The sequence below is a fragment of the Lissotriton helveticus genome, chromosome 7 (genome assembly GCF_964261635.1).
Source record: "Lissotriton helveticus chromosome 7, aLisHel1.1, whole genome shotgun sequence".
Classification (NCBI taxonomy): domain Eukaryota; kingdom Metazoa; phylum Chordata; class Amphibia; order Caudata; family Salamandridae; genus Lissotriton; species Lissotriton helveticus.
Window position 1 is genome coordinate 1,725,467,345 of NC_136068.1, and position 16,528 is coordinate 1,725,483,872.

The following is a 16,528-nucleotide window of genomic DNA, read 5'->3' on the forward strand; positions in this document are numbered from 1 at the left end:
GGAATTGCAGCGCCGGCCCTACGAGGAGCAAACGCCCGATGATGAAGCATAACACTCTTCGGGGTGTGTGAGGGCAACAGAGGAAACACAATGTCTTTCCCTCTCATAATTTTGGGTCTTTTATACCTAGGAATCCCCCTTTCTCTTTTTCCTTTCTTTTTCTTCCAATTTTTTAAGTATGGGTGACTTTTTGCACCACGATGCATGGGTGACTTTTTGCACCCTGGCATAGGAACTTTGTCCTCCTTGTTGTTTAAATATTGATTTTCGGAGCACGGACACTGGACCTTTATAAGCTCCTTGGTCCCCCCCTCTCTTTTTGATACAAATATGAAAAAATGGCATAGCTCTTAGAACTCACTAGTCACCAGTGGGCGTTTGCTTTTCAAAGAAAAAGAAAGAAGAACTGCTCCTCTGCAATGCAGAAAGAAAATACGACATTTATTCTTTCCTAGTTGGAAAATTGTACAAAACATGTTCGAAAACTCCATTACCATCAGTTCAGAGAGAGTACTCTGAATAGTGAAAACACTAGTCACCTTTATTCAAGAATACTGGAACTCATTGGTGCTACATCTCGAGGGTACCCACTTATCACAATGGGTGTTGGAAGCTTGAGTGGCTGCAGCTGGACTCATGAGGTGTCCTTTCAAGTTAGGAGTTCCAAGATCCAAGGTTTCTGATCCAGTTCCAGGAGATTCCAAGGTCCGCACCACAAGTAGACTCTTAATTTGACCAGGAATCCTTTTCTTACGCTGGCTTCTACATCTCAGGGTGGCGAATTCTTGTTCATTTAAAATGCTGAAGCAGCAAGTTAGTTGTTGTGCACAAGTGTTACAAAGAGAGTGAGTGAGCTCAGGGAAAGAAATGCTGTAATCATGGCCTTCACCAGCAGAGCGGTCCAGCTTCCCAGGAGGAATACGTGAACAAAAGACCTGTGGGGAAGAGGTGGACAAATTAGTGCTGTGAGAAAGTGGACAGTCAAGTAATAAAACAAGATTACACAGTAGTATCTCCAACTACTGCTCACCACGACTCTTAAGGCAGTTAATGACCAGAGCAGATGGAAAATATTCAAAGATATTATGGGCAATAAATGTTCTATCACAGAGACAAAGTAGCTTAATAAGGAGAACGCTGAATACTGAATGAGAAGCGCAGATAATGCACACGGTACTCTAGAATGGACAAATATATCGCCAACACACCTGTGAAGGAGAGCAAATTTATTGTTGAGCAATAACGACTCCACCACGACTTCAGGTTCGCTCATAAACTAGACGCTCTCACAAGAGGTTACCTCCTCATTCCCTCACCTCCTCATCACCCCACATAAAAAGAGGAAGTGGGAAACTTGCAGGGGTCATGAACCAAACTCTCAGAACAGCAATATGTTAGGAACAGTTCTATCACCAAAGAGGGAAACAAGCACTCACTCCATCAGGAATGCTTTATAGACGCTCACTCCTAGCAGGAAGGTCACCGGCAGTCGGTAATGCTTGGGCAAGTCGTATCTCGTGAACATCCAGACGAGAGCGGCCATTGCGATGTAATGAACCTGGAAACAGCGAATCATATGTTTAAAAAGGAGGCAAAATACTGTTCACAGACAAATCCTACTCAGCACAAGTGCCCACCTAAACACTGGAGGAAGACAAAGACGACCCAGAGAACCCTGAGGGAGTACTATACTAAACGTGTTTCTGGGGGAGGGAATGTGAGAGGGTGTCTGCTGCGAGTAAGAGAACTGACATGGCACTGGCTGATGGACACACACTGCTCTGTAGATCCAGCAGGCTATTGACAGAGACAGATCATTCTGCAGGGTCTAAAATACGGCTGGGATGAGGAAAGCCCTTACTGCTGGATTCCAATAGTATGGGCAGCACTATACTAGAAAAAAAGCTCAAACTGCAAGATTACTAAGACTCTGTGTTTCATGCACAGAATTAAATGCAGCACTGCCCGAGATATTTACAATCTCTGGTTCACATTTACTCTCCTGCCCGCTGCTTGAGATCCTCATCTCAGGGCCTTTTCAGCGAGCCTAAAGTCCGGCGAGCTAGGATGGGGGGCAGGTCCTTTTCGTTTCTAGGACCAAAGTTATGGAATTCACTCCCCTTTAACTTACATACAGAAACAAGCTATGTTCAGTTTCGCAGAGCCATAAAGACCTGGCTGTTCAATCAATAATTTGGATCCTGCTTCTCTTCAGAGCATTATTACCTGCTCAACAGCTTTCTATCTTGTTAGCGCCGGGAAACCCTATTTGGGTAGCTGTCGCGCTTTAAAAGCTCAACAAATAAATAAAATAAAATAAATAAATTACCAAGACAACACTATCAGGGCTCAGCTTGGTGGAAGTGCTATCAATGGCATGCAATGATCGATGATCTTCTGACATGGGCTAGTTTGGGTTTTATGCATTTCATCCATTTAATATTTATGGATCACGTCTGTGGTAATTATTAGTGTTTAAAAGAAACTGTCCCACAATAAACTTCGACTATATTTAAGGAATACTTCGGGATTATTGCCGAATCCTCACACTACAGCTGCAGGCACGGAATGAAATCAATAATGTGGTAGTAATTATTCTTCGTCATACCAAGCTGATGTTTGAATCAATGCTCATTTGTATATATTTCCAATCAAATTCAATTCCACGTGCTCCAACCCAGAGAGGGAGGCATCTGCAATACAAAATAGAAGAGGGATGAGAAATTAGGTAGATTCACAGCTAACCTGCGCAAAACAGGAACGTGGGTAGATGGTAATAAATGGAGGAACAAAAAAAAAAACACAGGAAATTACACACATACTATTTATCTAATAGAAATAGTTGAGACAGAGGTGCTGCAACAGTGCATCTGTAATTGGATATCAAGTATTAACCAGAGAGGTACGCACAGTCCAAGCATAGATCCTCAGGCTTCACTGTGTCTCACCTGGACATGATCAGCTCAGCAGTGGCCCATCCCATGGCTGCCACCATGATTTTATATTCACCCTTCCCAGCATTCTTTGACATCACAAGATGGAGGCCCAACAGGTCGGCCAGGTCCACAGTCGCCTTCATAAACTCCTGGAGTGAAAGACACCATTAAATGCATATTACGACAAGGAAAACATTTGCTCCTTCTGCATCTACGTCAGTTTTAGTTTATGTTTTAATCAAATATGTCCCACCATCGCAAACTGGTTCAAGTCACTGTTTAAGGAGACCACTACCTCATTCAGTGAGATAGTCCATGCCCTGCCTCGACTAATTCCCCAGCAATACACCAACTCGGCGGATTGACCCTCCCAACCCGGATTAATTCCAGGTTCCAAAATTGTCCCTTCTGCCGGCTCCTTAAGGAAATATTCCGGCATCGTGACTTTTTCAATTCTGCCCTACCCCGTGGCTGTCATCTGAGGATTACCCCCTCTGCCAACTTCTCCCGCCCGTCTGCAACGGCCTTTTCAAATTGCCCTTGAACCGCCTTGCCTCGAAATTTTTACTAACCCCTAAGTGGAGCCCTAGTCATTAAATCCACTGCTTGCTGGTTCCTCTACAGAGATTCTCCTCGCTCACACTCTCGTCCTGATGATGATATTTATTTAACAAGATCGAAACGCCGTCGACCTCACAACCAAAACTCCTCCATTGCATCTGTTTAATTTGGAGTTGTGTATAAATGTTGTCAATGCGATGTAAATGTTAAATGTCACTCAAGCACCTTTTTCACTTCACACATCTTCACTTCTGTGTGAGATTTAGACATTTTTCCGAAATTAAATGAATGGTACTCCATTTATGCTGTCAATAAATGTGATGTCATTCCATAAAACCTTGTCTCCCAGCATACATTGCTTACCTAATCCTGTTTGGACTTCCTGTAAAAGTGTTCCTTCTGATTAACACTACACTCATTATCTAGTAGCCTTGTGCTACCCGAGGACCACATAGGACTCCTTTTGACCATTGTTTCCTCCTACCATATATATTACCCCTAGTCGGACTACTGGGTTCTCCTTGTTCTTCATACATATACTGCCTCGAAGTCAGGCAAATCCCAAGCAGTCTCCAGCAAGGTAGAGGAGTTAATCATTGCTCCAACGGCACATCCGCACCTAGGCCTTGTCTATCACGCCTTTGCACCAGACACCACTGGAGTGCTCTGTAATGAGATGGTCGATGATGCTGTGGAGTGTGGTAAGGGCTAGCAGACAAGAATTCCATCACCAGTATATACCCTGTTGATTATCTGCACTACTAGTATGCCACAACGCTGACCCCAATGAAGTGTAGTGGCCCAATTTAAGATTAAAATGATGGATTTTGAATAGCAAAAGTACACATGAGAGCACAAGTATTGCACCAGGACTAAGCAGCTCACCACCCACTTAGCACTGCCTCACTGGTACCTGCCCAAGTGCTGTGCTAGAACACTGAGGCTCACAACCCAGACAGACACCTGGTGCATACCCAGGACCCAAAGTGCTGTGTGACATTAGAAGGGCTCCCCCCAGAGCGGGTACTGTAACACACATATCTAGGTAGGAGGAAACACTAGCACTGTGCCAGGTTACAGTGGCTCATACACGGTCGACAATTCCTCATTGGAAAATGGGATTGAGCAAAAATTTGGTAAAGACAGTAGGTCTTGCTTAACCTCTATACAAGTTTCAACCTAAATAAATATACGCAAGAATGCTTTGATCGGTCGAAACATCTGACCAAACATTGGGCCCTAACTAACCCAAAAAAGTTAAAAGTGATCACAACTGACAAGCTGGAATAGAACGTGCTCACCTAATGCCTACCACTGCAATGGCTCCAAAATGTCCTTATTTATATATACAAAAGCTGGGCACAAATATTTAACCTCTGATGGCAGTCTTTAAATGAATATCCTCGTGCATACACACAAACACACGTTATGGTTGCGACTATGCTTCAGTCTTCAACAGCTGAATGGAGTAACAATTGATTTTATATAAATTGATAAAATTAATAAATTGATTTTATATTACACTTACTACAGTATTTTTTTAAGTTTAGTAACCCTTTAAAACATGCAATTACTATTAATCAATATAATACCACTCAATTTATCTAAGCTGAAGGATGATTCAGCCCCGCAAGGCTTATAACCTGGGGCCTTCAGCTGACATATGCTAAACTCGGCAAGAGTGCATCTCTTTGACTAAACTGGAGACTTAATAAGAAAATGATTTAATGGAGAAACAGTTGTAACTAAGGTGCTCTCTTGCATTCAGTTTGAGAGCTAGGAGGAATGAATGCCTAGCAAAGGACATATGGACTCTTAAAACACCTAAACAGGGGTTGGTTAGGTGGGGGGATAAGTCAGTGTCACAGAGATAGGAACCTGAGAACAATAAGCACTGACAAAGCAAATATGTCTGGATTTAATGTGCAAAACACATGCAAACAAAGACGTTCACAAATACTGTTCAGCATATTAAAACCTGTCTATTGGCTTTGCTAATGTTTTAAAAAAATATTAACAAAAGTTTTGTTTTCTGTATAGATGTATAAAGGAGATAAAGACGTAAGTGTGACAAAAGTAAGATCGTTAAGTATATTTTTCAGATGTAAAATAATCCTTATGCATTTCAAAGCAATCATTCTATGGGGGAGAATGATAATGATACAGCAAACAGTCAGCAGCATAAATTGAAATGGTAAATGCTCCACTGCAGCCACTTCCCACTCCAGGGATGTGGATTTTTATAAAATATCTACTTGTCCATGGGATAGGAGAGTTCATAAATCTATTTCTTGGTTTGGTGCTTAGCAATAAGGTGACACATTGCTGTTCTATTCTCTTTATATTAGAGTTGTGATAATAGCTTCTCTGATTCAGGGCTCATATAGCGGGGTTTGGATACTAGCAGCTACCCTATCTTGCCTCCTTTCCTCAAGTAGCGAAAGTGGTAGCTCCAGGGTTTGATCTTCCTTTTGAGTCCATTCAACTCCACTGACTTCCATTTTTAAGGGATTTTACCAGCTTTTCTCCGATCTTTTCCCACACTGAGAAAGGTTGGGAAATTTCATTCTGACAAGGGCAGAAGTATAGCTGTATCCAGGATGGGGAAAAAAGGATAACAGGGAAAGTGAATTCGCAAGCAGATTTTTACAAGAGGTTGTAGGGAAAGTGAGCTTATAAGCGCTCAGCGGATTTTTAAATGAGTAACTGAGGATTGCTGATTGACTCCTGAGGCGGAAGCCGGGAGCCCCGTGTGTGTGTAGGTTTGTGTGCAACAGCGCATATTTTTAAAACTGCTCGCCGGCCTTTTTGCATAATTTTAAAACTGCTCACCTGCCTTTTTGTTTTTTTAATCGTGCACTGAGCACCATCACTGGCCAGACGATTTGGGTTTTGTCAGGGTGGCGTTTGGGACACAAGGAGGACGGCCGCCATATTGGGGGACCCGAGTAGTCAGCGGGCTAGTTGTTGTGGCGCCAGGGACATAAAAGACGCCCTGCAACGATTGAAAGTCGATTGCTGATTGACTCCTGAGGCGGAAGCCGGGAGCCCGTGTGTGTGTATGTTTGTGTGCAACAGCGCATATTTTTTAAAACTGCTCACCTGCCTTTTTGTACAATTTTAAAACTGCTCACCTGCCTTTTTGTTTTTTTAATCGTGCACTGAGCACCATCACTGGCCAGACGATTTGGGTTTTGTCAGGGTGGCGTTTGGGACACAAGGAGGACGGCCGCCATATTGGGGGACCCGAGTAGTCAGCGGGCTAGTTGTTGTGGCGCCAGGGACATAAAAGACGCCCTGCAACGATTGAAAGTCGATTGCTGATTGACTCCTGAGGCGGAAGCCGGGAGCCCGTGTGTGTGTATGTTTGTGTGCAACAGCGCATATTTTTTAAAACTGCTCACCTGCCTTTTTGTACAATTTTAAAACTGCTCACCTGCCTTTTTGTTTTTTTATCGTGCACTGAGCACCATCACTGGCCAGACGATTTGGGTTCTGTCAGGGTGGCGTTTGGGACACACGGAGGACGGCCGCCATATTCGGGGACCCGAGTAGTCAGCGGGCTAGTTGTTGTGGCGCCAGGGACATCAAATGGAGGCCGCGCAGCGGAAGCGCGCAGCGGGCGCGCCAAAGGCAAGCCCGTCTGTGCCCGTCCGTGGCCGACCGGGGCTAGGTGCCAGGCCCCCTGTCAGTCCACCTCTGAGAGAGCACTATAACGCCCAGCAGCTAATGGCCCTTCGCCCCCCATTGGGGAGAAATGCAAGCACAGTATGAGGCTGGGGAACTTTGACAAGAAATGTATGTTCTGTTCTTTTATTATCAGCCGCCAGCGGGAGGTCAGATGTAAGGAACAGACACTTAATCTCGCCCTTATCAACTGCCGTTCGTTACCTAAGCATAGGTTGGAAATCGGTGACCTCCTTCTGGATGGACAGGTAGACGCCCTCTTCCTTTCCGAAACTTGGCTTTCCAACACCTCGGCTCCCGACATCATAGTCGCTCTCCCGCCGGGGTATGGTATTAACAGAATGGACAGGCAGGAGGGGAGAGGGGGTGGGATTGCTATAATCCACAAACATGAGTTGACCTGCACCTTGGAGAACGCAGAAATTGTGGACAGTGAGACTGGTTCCTTCTCCATTTCGGCGTCCCATAACCATATTCTCAAGGGACTTTTGGTGTATAGACCCCCAGGGCCAGGGGCGCGGTTCGCTGCTCATTTGATTGAGAACTTAATGCAGCCAGCCCTTAGGTACGAGAGACTCCTTCTCTTGGGAGACTTGAACCTACATTTCGATGACCCCTTAAGTGGGGAAGCACAGGAACTTCGACAAGAGCTAGCTGGAATGCAACTAATGCTAAAATCCGAGCTACCCACCCACTGCCAAGGCCACCTTTTAGATCCCATTTTTGCTAACTGGAACATGCTTTTCGTAACCCCTGCCACTCCCGTGACCTGGTCGGACCACTATTTGGTCACGTTCAGAGCAGTAGTACCTGAGCTCACAGCACGGGATGAGATGGACACGAAAATAAGATGTAGAAAATGGGCTAAGTTCTCAGTAGAGGCATTCAACAAGGCCTTTGGTAGGGACGGCCCACCTAGAGGGCTGGGAGTGGATGCAGCCTGCGAGGCATTAGAGAGGCGCATTACTGAAGGGCCCCTCTGAGAAAGTCCAAATCTGCACCCTGGTTTAACGCGGAACTTCGGGAAAAAAAAGAGAGATTGTAAACAGCTGGAGAGGCTGTGGAGAAGAAGCTACTCCGAATTAGAGAGAAACATTTATAAAGCTAGCCTGAGGGAATACCATGCCCTAATCAGGAAGGTCCGTAGAATCTACAACTGCAGCAGGATTGAGGGAGCTGACAATTCTATGAAGGAATTGTTTATGGTCTACAAAGAGCTATCAGACCTGTCCAGTACAGGTACCCCTATGCTGAGGGGTTCAGTAGAGTCCTGCAATCAGATAGCAGAGTACTTTGCCAATAAGGTGGATAAAACCTACTCCACCTTTCCGGACACGGCCAGGGTAGACAGCAGAAAAGACTTAGCCCCCGTAAACCCAGACAGGAACCATCTAACTGCTTTTGTGGTGCCCCCGCGGGAGACCCTATGTCAGATTGCCAGAAGTATTAGGTCAGGCTCCCCTGAAGACCCTGCACCCCCTAAAGCACTCCACGGATGTGTGGAAATTCTTGAGCCACATATCACACAACTATTAGAACTCTCTTTTGAGTTAGGGCAGGTGCCTAAATCATGGAAAGAGGCGGTGGTTCTGCCGTTGAGGAAAAAACCGAATATCAGTATGGAACAACTTGACAACCTACGCCCCATTTCGCTTCTCCCATACTTTGCAAAGATTGCGGAAAAGGCAGTCAATAAACAACTTTCAGCGCATATTGAGGCAAATGGCCTGCTACACTCCGGGTTTTCGTGCCCTCCACTCCACTGAGTCAGCACTCCTCTTGTCAACTGAAAGCTTGAGGAAACACGCGGATGAGGGGCAAACAGTGGCACTGATCCTGCTTGACCTGAGTGCCGCGTTCGACACCGTGGCTCACCACACCCTGCTACGGTGTCTAAAGAGGGGAGGAGTGGTGGGCAAAGCATGGGAGTGGCTGGAATCATTTCTTGCAGATCGTAGCTTCCAAGTGGCACAGGGTCCCTTACGATCGAACAAAATTGATCTAAAACAGGGAGTACCGCAGGGATCCAGTCTCAGCCCGACTCTCTTCAATCTGTATGTAGCTCAGGTTGCAGATATCACTGACAGATTTGGGGTAGAAGTAGTATCTTATGCGGATGACACTCAATTGGTGGTGACACTGACACAACCTAAGGAGCAGTGTGCCACCAATTTTAATGCGTGTATGCAGGAACTCGCCACGTGGATGGCCGAGAACTGCCTTAAATTGAACGGAAATAAACCGGAGGTGCTGATCGTGGGCAGGGCCCCCTCAGTATGGACCTCGGCATGGTGGCCTTCCATGCTGGGTAATCTACCCATTCCCAGCAATCCAGTAAAAAACCTTGGTATCTGGCTGGACAATAAAATCTCGTTCGAGCACCAGACCAAACAAGTGGCAGGCACTTGCTTTGGAATGCTGAGGATCCTCAGAAAAACCCTGAATCTCCTACCACAGTCGGCTAGACAGACTCTAATCCATGCCGTAATCACATCTAGACTGGATTATGGAAATTTCTTGTACTTGGGAGCCAGCGCCAAGTGCTTACAGAGGTTGCAGCGCGTTCAAAACGCGGCGGCCCACCTGATTCTGATGCTCCCTAAGAGAGCGTGAGCTAAGAAAGCACTTACAACCTTGCACTGGCTGCCAATCAAGGAACGGGTGGTTTTTAAAGCACTCTGTGTAGGACACCGGATCCTACAGAGGAAGGGCCCTACGTACCTTCACAATATGCTTGAACCTTACCTCCCGACGCGCCAACTGAGATCTAGTGGAACTGGGCGAGTCCAGGTCCCAAAGTTCACCAGAGCTAGAATGGGGGGGGGAGATCCTTCAGAGTCATGGCTGCTACCCACTGGAACAAACTCCCACAGAGATTACGACTTGAAACATCTGAAGCGGTTTTCCGCAAAGAGCTTAAAACCAGCTTGTTTCCCACTAGCTAACTTACGCGCCAGGGGCCTCCCAGAACTCTGCTCTCCAGTCTGTCACTCAGTTTGTTCTCTCAGCGCGGGGACACACTAGCTAGTGTAACCAGGCACTTTATAAGCTTCATATAAATAAATAACCACACACGTATATTAGTTCATGCTAAAATGCAATTCACAAGCATTGTCTAGGTCTCCAGGAGTACGGTTTCAAGGCCCACTTTTGTTCATGTTCTTAATTCATAAAAGTCATAAATCTGACCTAATGCAAGGACATATACCATGGGTACACTTTTATGTCTTTAAGAACTTATCTCCAAACTAGGTCTGGCATTAACGAAGACCTTTTGTTTCTTAATAAAATTCTGTCTATCACATATTTGGCTGACTTCACTGAGATGGCATTCTACTGTTCTTCATGGAGCATATCAGCACATAAAGTAGTTTCTTTCAGTGCCAGGAACGACTATGTGCTTTAAGACCAATACATATTTTTGCTTTTGACCAATATTTTTGCTATGTTGTTGAGGGCCCTGCAACTCCCACAACAATACATTTTTACCAAAACCATACCAAACAAGGCCCGGATTGACCAAACCAAAAGGTTGACTACCACCAATGGAGGGCGCATTGGCAATGCTTATCCTGGGTTATTTTCATGTTTCCCATAATCTTGCCAAAACTATTTTTACATTGGTTTTTCTAGAATTATTATTTTTGTAAATATTAACATTTATTAAGCAAGGTTTAACTAAATGATGCTTCAAAGAAAAGGTAGCAAAGACTTTTCATGTCAGTAAAACTTGTTTTCTTTTAGTTGCATATATTTTGTGTACATTTATTTTGAAAGCAGACTCATCAATCAGGATTTCAAACCTCTGCACGTATTATGGGAGCCTTATATTGTCAAACTTTGCGAACGCGTATATATAGCTTAGAGTTTTTCCTTAGAGTGGTCACCATAATAAAGGCTTTACATTAATGAATCATAAATACAAGTTCGAACAGCATGGACCTATGGATGCACATAATACGTTAACCGCAGACAACGGTCTGTCACAGCTCCTTAATGCGGTACTGTGAACTGGCAGCCAAAGGGTTTGCACTGCAGGGGATTGGGTCTACTTGTCCCAAGGGTAAAATAAACATGAAAACTTGCTGCCCTTGACCCCAAATAATAAGTCTTAGGTGTAGGGCTACAGGAAGTCCACGCCCCTGCTATTCTATGTATGTTTAAATAATCTGATAATATGCCATAGAGAAAGCGGCACACTCAAGCCCCACCTAATAACAGACCAGGAGTTGATTTTTCAGCATATCAAAACTCACCCCGATGAAATCATAAGCTCCAACACCTCCTTCCCAAGTCGGGAAAAATGTTGCCAGAAATAACATCTGCAACAAGAAGGAAAAATACAATTAACAATAATATTAAAACAGCAAATAGCACAGCTAAACAGCACAGCATTTCTATAAAAAAATGCCTATGTGGATAAACCAACTGGCATGGACCCTGCTGGTGACGAAAGGGGTGAAAGTAGGAGATGAACTTCTATACACAAAATACATACTGTCTATTCAGCAGGAAGTCGTACAATATATTATAAATGCAGGCATACACCCTAATTACTGCGTTTGGTGCTATTCTGCTTCATTGTTCAATTGCTCCCCACCCAGTTCACTATGTTCCATTTTTATTGTCTTACCTTTACTGTCCCTTTCGATTGTAACCTCCTGTTTGATATGCATGTGTGATTTGTCCAGGTTTGTACCACCTATGACAATTGTACTGCTACTATTACCGTCCTAACCCTCCAAAGTGTAACGCGCTCTGATATCCTTTGGGATCATGTTCGCGCTATATAAAACTTTACAAATAAATAAATAAAAAATAAACTCACTTGAGCATCACAACTATAAATACAAATAAAATACAGTTCTTTAGCAGTTCCGTAGATTGGAATGTTTCCATCACATGGGCGATGGAATCTTGAGCATTATTTATAGTAGTAATCTAGTTACACCTTTCCAGTCCTGTTCTTACTAGGATTGTTAATTGCATTGCATGGGACAGAAAATTACACTGGTTTAAGTAAACATCACACCACCGAGCATCTCGATTTTTAGTAAAAACGATACAATTGATTTCTGGGATTCTCAAGTCCTCTCCAGAAAAACATTCCAAAGTTGCTTTGCTAAAGAACATTTTTGGTATTTCTATAGGACATCAACTTATTTATTCATTTATTTTTAGATGTTTTGTAATACGCAAAGTGGTGGATTCTTAACGGATTGACACTTCAAAGTGCTAAAGTATACACCTTAGCAAGAAGATGACAGGTTTTTACAACAGCCACAAAGAACAAGTGCAACCCATAGGTCTGTGTGAACCTGGGCATTTGGTTACATAAAGAACAGTGATTCACAGGGATCTCATTTACTGTACAATAGTTATTAGACAGTGAAATCATTGAAAGCAATGAATGTGAAAAACCATAGTAATAATCTTAAGGTATAGTCTATTTGTAGCATGAATGTAAATAAACTAAATTGTAAAGACACCCCAGTGAGAGAAACGCATCCAAAAGTTATTAACCAATTGCACGTTAATAGACAACTTTGTGTTGGCTTACGAACAGCTCAAAAATTCTTAATACATTTCACAGTCGCCTCATAGAATGGCAACAAGCTTGTTTGTAGAAAATGCCAACCACATTTTGACCCGACATCTAATCCTGGGGTTTCATCAAGACCTAAGAATGGCTGGGGGCACCATTTGTAGCCTGGCAATATAGTCACAGCAAAGCTGCACAGAACAGGATGCAAGGTGCAACTTGAGTGAATAACTTTAGTATGAGAAAAGATATACTCACAAGAAATATATTCTAGATGGTCAGAAAAGCCAATGTCCTGTCAGCAGTGAATGTGTTCTAGGGGTACCAGGAATCTGGATGGTTGTCCCCGGTGTAAAGCCTCTAGAATGAGAGACACTGTCATGACGGAACCATCCTGATTCTTGGTCCCCTTGTACACATCCACTGCTGATGGGACAGCAAGTTTCCTGCCCCTATCTAGAACATAATTCCGATATCAACATTATTGAACACGGGTCACTATACCCATGAGTATGTCTTACACAAAGGTGATTCCACGATTTCCATAGACTGCATGAGAATTGCCAATCAAACGCCACCCTCCTTTAGAATACAGTATCCTAAATACTCATTTATAAGTGCCAATGCAATAGTAAATTAGGCTTGGTCGAAGATCCCTCATAGCACTATGACATGTTATCACCTCAACCGTTCCTTGATATTGAAATATCAGGCATTAGCTCGAATTCCCCCTGTTCGGATGAAAAGGGAGTAAAAATCAGCAAATAACGTTAGTAATTGTACTCTGCTACAGTATTGTCAAATGTATGTGAACTGGCCACCACATCACATACTAGAAAATATTTACATTAGACGATCCCACTTTGTTTCACACTGCAAACTTCACACAATATATTGGAAGTAACGAGTCCAAAAGTGCCTTCTTCACTTATCTTTTAATAGCGGCATGTCACATGCACACCTCAATACAAAAATGGAACATATAAAACCATGGCCTCCAGTCTTGGTTGCTAAATACTCTTATGTATCCTCTCATTGGATGTTAGCTGCATTCAAATATATTAAGATAACCAAGATCAAACAAACCCTTACACAGAAAGTGCAGAGCGATCATCTGGATTTGAAAGACACCCTTGCAACACAGCTTTCCAAACTTCTCATGTTGGTGACGCACTTTCTAGACATGCATCATTTCGCGACACTGTAAAGCAGTGTAGTGAGCGAGCCCGAACCACCTAAGGGGGTGGTTGATTCTCAAAGTACAGATGTTACAGGTGAGGTAGAGTCTAGTAAGGACTAAATCAGGTTACCCTTTTAGTCTTCTTTTTTTCTACAGCTAACATTTCAGGTAAAAAGCACCAGCCTCCAAGATCAGCACAGACTTCTAGCTGTGCCTCTTACTCTTTTTTTGTTTCCAAATATTGTATTTGCATTTTATAATTGAGAACCAAAAGTCTAGTACAAAAAAGTTTAACAAGTACTGCAGAGGTGAATGGCCAGCAAAAATAGCAAAGGCTGCTGAAATGAGACCAACCAGCATACCGACTGGTAAGGCCTCAGACAAGCACGTGTGACGCCACAGCCAGACAGGGAAGGAGAAAACAAAAGGTGGAGGAGCCAGAGGCCTGTGGAATTGGCAAACGGGACTCGGGCTGCAGAGAATGGGAATTGTCTCCTGCTGTTTAATGACAGCCCAGTAGGTATTTAAACATCCCCCATTAGCATTTAAACTTTTTTTTTTAAAGAAAAAATGTTTTCCTGACAGTTTACAAATTCATTGCTTGCTGATTCAAACATATTAGTTTTTTCTCCGCTTCCATCATCCGCCCCTGTGCCAGGCTAATTTGCAGCTTCTCTTGTTTATTCTTCCTAATGGAAAAGCGTAGTGTCTCGCCCCTTATACCCGCTTTAAGAGTATCCCACACTACCATAGTGGATGCTGACCCGTTGTTTATACTAAAAAAATTCCTTTTTCCATCTAACCATATGCTCACGATAATCATTATTATACAACAAAGCTTTTTCGTAGGTCCACTGCGAGGGAGGTTCTTGATTGCCCGAGCCGTCTAAAGTTAAAAGTAGAGGGTTATGGTCAGAAAAAAATCTAGGGACGACATCGATGGAGCAGTCATGAATCAAGGCGGGCGAAACAAAAAACATTCTTCAGACCATGATTGCTCATAAGGTCGACCAATGCACAATACACTTTAGGTTTCCTGCCCTGGTAGACCCATACCCCGGTTAAGTCTCAAGTGCTAGGTAGATTTAGGTTCAAATCACCACATAATATTAACGGAAGTGGCCAATGAGCTAGTTCCTCATTTACCTGTTGGATAGCCCCTGGGTCATCTAGGTTACTTGCGTAAATTGAACAAATCGTAAATACAGATTTCGAAAATAAAGTGCATCTGGCAATGACCCATCTCCCTAATACGTCAACTTTGACTTGGTTAACCACTAGCGGCAGGGTTTTCCTAGCCGGTATCCCGACTCCTTTCATCCTAGCCCCTTGAGACGTTGCCCCAATGATTTTAAACCCAAGGGAGTTTAACAAAGAACTCTGGGCGCCGTTAAATGTGCGTTTCTTGGAGGCATATTACATCTGCCCCCATTAAACGTAGTGTTTGTGCGGTTCTCTTTCGCTTTGATAGATCATTCAGGCCACAGATGTTTAATGACACAACCTTAAGTTTATTTAGTGAGCCCATTATTTTGTTCTAGTAGTGTTTCATCCTTATGGTGTGCCCAGAGCCTACCGGCTCTGCTCCCCCCAAGAACCCTCCCACACCCTCCTGTCGCCCCCACCCAGTCTCCCTCCCCCCAGCCTTGCCCCCAATCCCCTAAGTCGTCCTGTACCCCGCTTACAAGGTTTTCCTGAATTACAGTGCAAAAAAAACTTGAATCTTAAATGCAGCCGAGTTCAGCCCCCTTAGCATTTCTAAAGACAAAAAACATGTCTTTAGAAATGCATTTGGAAGCGCAGCAGCATCACCATCAGCCGCATTTCAGAGGCTTCACTTAAGTATTTACTGAATGCAGTGGAATCCTTGTAGTGCGCGCTTATTATAGAGGAAACCCTGATAGCAATCTGAAACCTTGGCAGCTATGCATCATCACGCGACACACCCACACATGGCAGGCGACACAGTACTGTGTCCCGACACAGAGTTTGGAAAGCTCTGCTCTACAACATACGCTGCACCTTGACTGATGCATAGGTCAGTTATATTGTTTTATAAATCTCATACAGCAGGACAAACACTAGTATAAGGTTCCGTGTTCTATGCCACTAATCAGAATAAGAAGATTCCTAGCGAGTAGACTTGTAACTGTTTCAGAAGAATAACAACCATAAATGGGTGATGTGAGGGTGGGTATGCTTGGAATTACACCCTATTCTGAACAGGTCAGGGATTATCTGTCCCACAGGGCCATGCGATAAGACAATGTGGAAGACCATAGTCTCCTCGACGTGTGTCATCTTACGCATCCCAAAGATAAATACTATACATTCCTTTATCAATGCACAGAACACAATCACCTATTGACTACTACTTCCTACAGAGTTCTTTTCTTTAACAGCTGGTGCACAAGGAGTTCCTCTCGGTAGAAATAACAGACCATTCTAATATTAAACAAGTCCTCTTACTGAGACATACCAAGCCTTCCCAAAAAACATTTGCACACCTCGTCTTCCAGATTTATGTTGCCAGAGGACAAACATATCTTGTACGCACACACACAATATAAAAGGAGAACCTGTGGTCGGCAGGCAAAGCAATCTGGAGAGGAAAGACAATGT

General features: G+C 43.7%; 1 protein-coding gene across 1 annotated transcript in view; it reads right to left on the reverse strand.

The window, feature by feature from the left end:
* Positions 1-415: 415 nt before the first annotated feature.
* Positions 416-16,528, reverse strand: part of TMEM147 (transmembrane protein 147) — a 57,359-nt gene continuing 41,246 nt past the window's right edge. The window contains exons 4-8 of the mRNA XM_078655432.1: positions 11,441-11,506; positions 2,949-3,085; positions 2,609-2,693; positions 1,437-1,558; positions 416-935 (exon numbers count right to left, since the gene is read on the reverse strand). Of these exons, the coding sequence (XP_078511558.1) occupies positions 815-935; positions 1,437-1,558; positions 2,609-2,693; positions 2,949-3,085; positions 11,441-11,506 (531 nt within the window). The 3' untranslated portion in view covers positions 416-814. The remainder of the gene's footprint in view (positions 936-1,436; positions 1,559-2,608; positions 2,694-2,948; positions 3,086-11,440; positions 11,507-16,528) is intronic.